This window comes from Octopus bimaculoides, chromosome 5, assembly GCF_001194135.2.
Source record: "Octopus bimaculoides isolate UCB-OBI-ISO-001 chromosome 5, ASM119413v2, whole genome shotgun sequence".
NCBI classification, from domain to species: Eukaryota; Metazoa; Mollusca; class Cephalopoda; order Octopoda; family Octopodidae; genus Octopus; species Octopus bimaculoides.
Window position 1 is genome coordinate 35,815,038 of NC_068985.1, and position 2,519 is coordinate 35,817,556.

General features: G+C 34.9%; 1 protein-coding gene across 6 annotated transcripts in view; it reads left to right on the forward strand.

The window, feature by feature from the left end:
• LOC106876225 (nucleosome assembly protein 1-like 1) overlaps positions 1-1,432 on the forward strand; it is a 23,750-nt gene extending 22,318 nt beyond the window's left edge. For all 6 annotated transcript variants that reach the window (XR_008264237.1, XR_008264239.1, XR_008264238.1 and 3 more), the window contains one exon: positions 760-1,432. Coding sequence is in view for 3 of the 6 variants with exons in the window: in XM_014924699.1 (XP_014780185.1) it covers positions 760-795 (36 nt within the window). In the remaining 3 variants the exon portion in view is untranslated. The remainder of the gene's footprint in view (positions 1-759) is intronic.
• Positions 1,433-2,519: the final 1,087 nt, after the last annotated feature.

Below are 2,519 nucleotides of genomic sequence, written 5' to 3' on the forward strand. Positions count from 1 at the left end.
ATTTTATAAAGGTGCATGCATGGATGTACAGTTAGGTTTGCTTCCCAGCTGTGATTTTTTTTTTTTTTGATTCAGTCCCACTGCAGAGCACCTTGGTAAGTGTTTTATGTAGCCCCCCAGCCAGACATAGCTTTGTGAGTGAATTTGGGAGGCAGAAGCTGGAAGAAGCCTGCTGTGTTTGTTTACATTTGTGCTCAGTTGCTACTAGTGGTATTGTCATCTGATCCAAATTAACTGGTTTCATGTTTTTAAAGGTGTGAAAAACTGGTGTGGGTTGGCAACAGAAGTCATCAGGTTAATTAAAAATGATACCCAAGCTGCTTTTTGACATTTTTATTTCTTAGAGTAATGCTGCTGGGTAGTGAATGTGGTATTTCATAACATAGAGCATCTGAATTTCGCTCCAAATACAGCTGCATTTTGTCATTCTTTTACATTCCTGTAAAAATGTGTAGTAAAAACTGCTAGTGTAGTAACTCCTTGTTCTTCATAGCACTGAGTGTGCTCTAAACTGAAACGTTCTGCATACAGCACGGTTACTCTGCTTCAAAACCTGGCCTCTTTAGGAAGTTAAATTCTTTGGTCATGCTTTGTCATGTAAACCTCAAATTTATGATAGAATTTTAAAATGTTAACTCTTTATAACCTCTTTGTTCTTAAATAATAAAATTCAAAGACCTGATTGTAAAATAATGATCTGATGAGTTAGATTATGCATTTAGAAATTATATCTGATGAACTTAACTTTTCCTTTTTCAGTCCGATCAAGGGAAGAAGGACTGTAAGCAACAATGAACCAGTGTGAGATGTCAAACTGAAACCATCAACTTAGAAAATGACCAAAGGAACATTTGACCAATAATGGGTCACCACTCTTCATTCTGCAATGACAAATATTATAAATGGGGAGGGTGGGAAATTGAGAAGTTTTTTTTCTCAGTTTACAGTGTTGGCATATATAAACTGACCTGTTAAGACTGATTGAGGTGGGTTACAATTAACCAGACAATAAATAGAAGTTGCTGTTTTTTTTTCTTCACCTTATCAAAGATTAAGATATTGTGACCAAGGACACTTCAAGGAATATCTTATTCCTTTATAATTAACTTGAATTTTCTTGTGCTTAATCTCTTTCTCAAAGAGAAGAACATGAGGGATAAAAGCTGCTTCTAGAAACTGAACAAAATAAACCTCCAATGTTGTGCACGTGTGCTTTTCATGGTCTACTTATTTGTTTTATTTTAATCTTTCTGTCTGTGCACTTGATTCCTTGGCCATAGCTACAGGTTTTTAACCATGTTTAAGTCAAAACATTGGAAATTTATTTTGTCCAAAAAAAAAAGAAAAAATTTTAAAAAATTGACCCTCTCCATGCAATCTTTTCTGGAATATTCTTTGAATAAAGACATATTTTGACTTAGTTAACTTTCAATTTTGTTAATTTCTTTTTTGTGTTTACCATTATACAGTTTCTTTTAAAATAGGTGGAATTTGATTTTCGGTTTAGGAATGTGTACATAATTGTAAAATGTTTTGCTGTTTTTTTTTTTTTATGTTGCAATCGAAGCTAACATGTTTACTTCAGGTTGCAGATAACAATTGTGGGAGGTAGTTATCTACTATGACAGTTAAGTCTACAGTGAGGTTTATTTCCCCACTCTCATGCTAATTAGGATTCTGTAAATCCAGTTTCTTATTGCATTTATATAAATCATTACAAATGTGTAAATCTGATATGCTGTAAGTTATTTAATATTAAATTTGTACTGGTTTTAGGTGATTTAAGAACAGTTGTCAAAATATTTATCTTGAATTTTATGAACTTATCGATTCATCATTAACGAAGTTTAAGGTAGATATGTACATACATACTAGGTGTCCAAAAGCAGCCAGAGACATTGTGGGGCAAGCCTGTTCAGGTTTCTGCTGACCAGCACCGTCCAGTGGGGTTGTATTGCCATGTGGTGTCTTTATCTTGCACTGCTTCTCCCCCTGTTTCTTCCTTCATTTCATCCTTTACAAAGATCAAGTGTGCTTCCATGAAATTCTGTTCTTTTCCTATAAAACAGCGACTGAAACTGTTGTCATTCTTCGAACAGCTTACAAGAATGCTGCCATAGGCAAAACAAGTTGGAGTGGTTTTTCCTGCTTTAGGAATGGTCACTTGTTGCTTGAAGACCAACTTCATTTCAGGGCAGCCGTTGACCTGTTGAACAAATGAAAATTCATGAACTGATCTTGCAAGATTGACTCTCACTAAGCAATTGACGAACTTGTTGATATGATTGGTGTGTCCTGAAGCTCTTACAAATGAATTTTGAGTTAGGAATTGCATATGAAAAGAGCAAAATTTGCTCTTTGCTTGCTCACATATCAATTGCAGTCAAAACTGAATGTGTCATGAATAGAAGGGACATTGCTACGGAATTTGCAGAGTTGAAGAAAAAATTATGGAGGCATTAAAAGGGTTCCAGTGCTGCTTTGAACAATTGAAAATGCATCTGGACCAGTGCATTTCT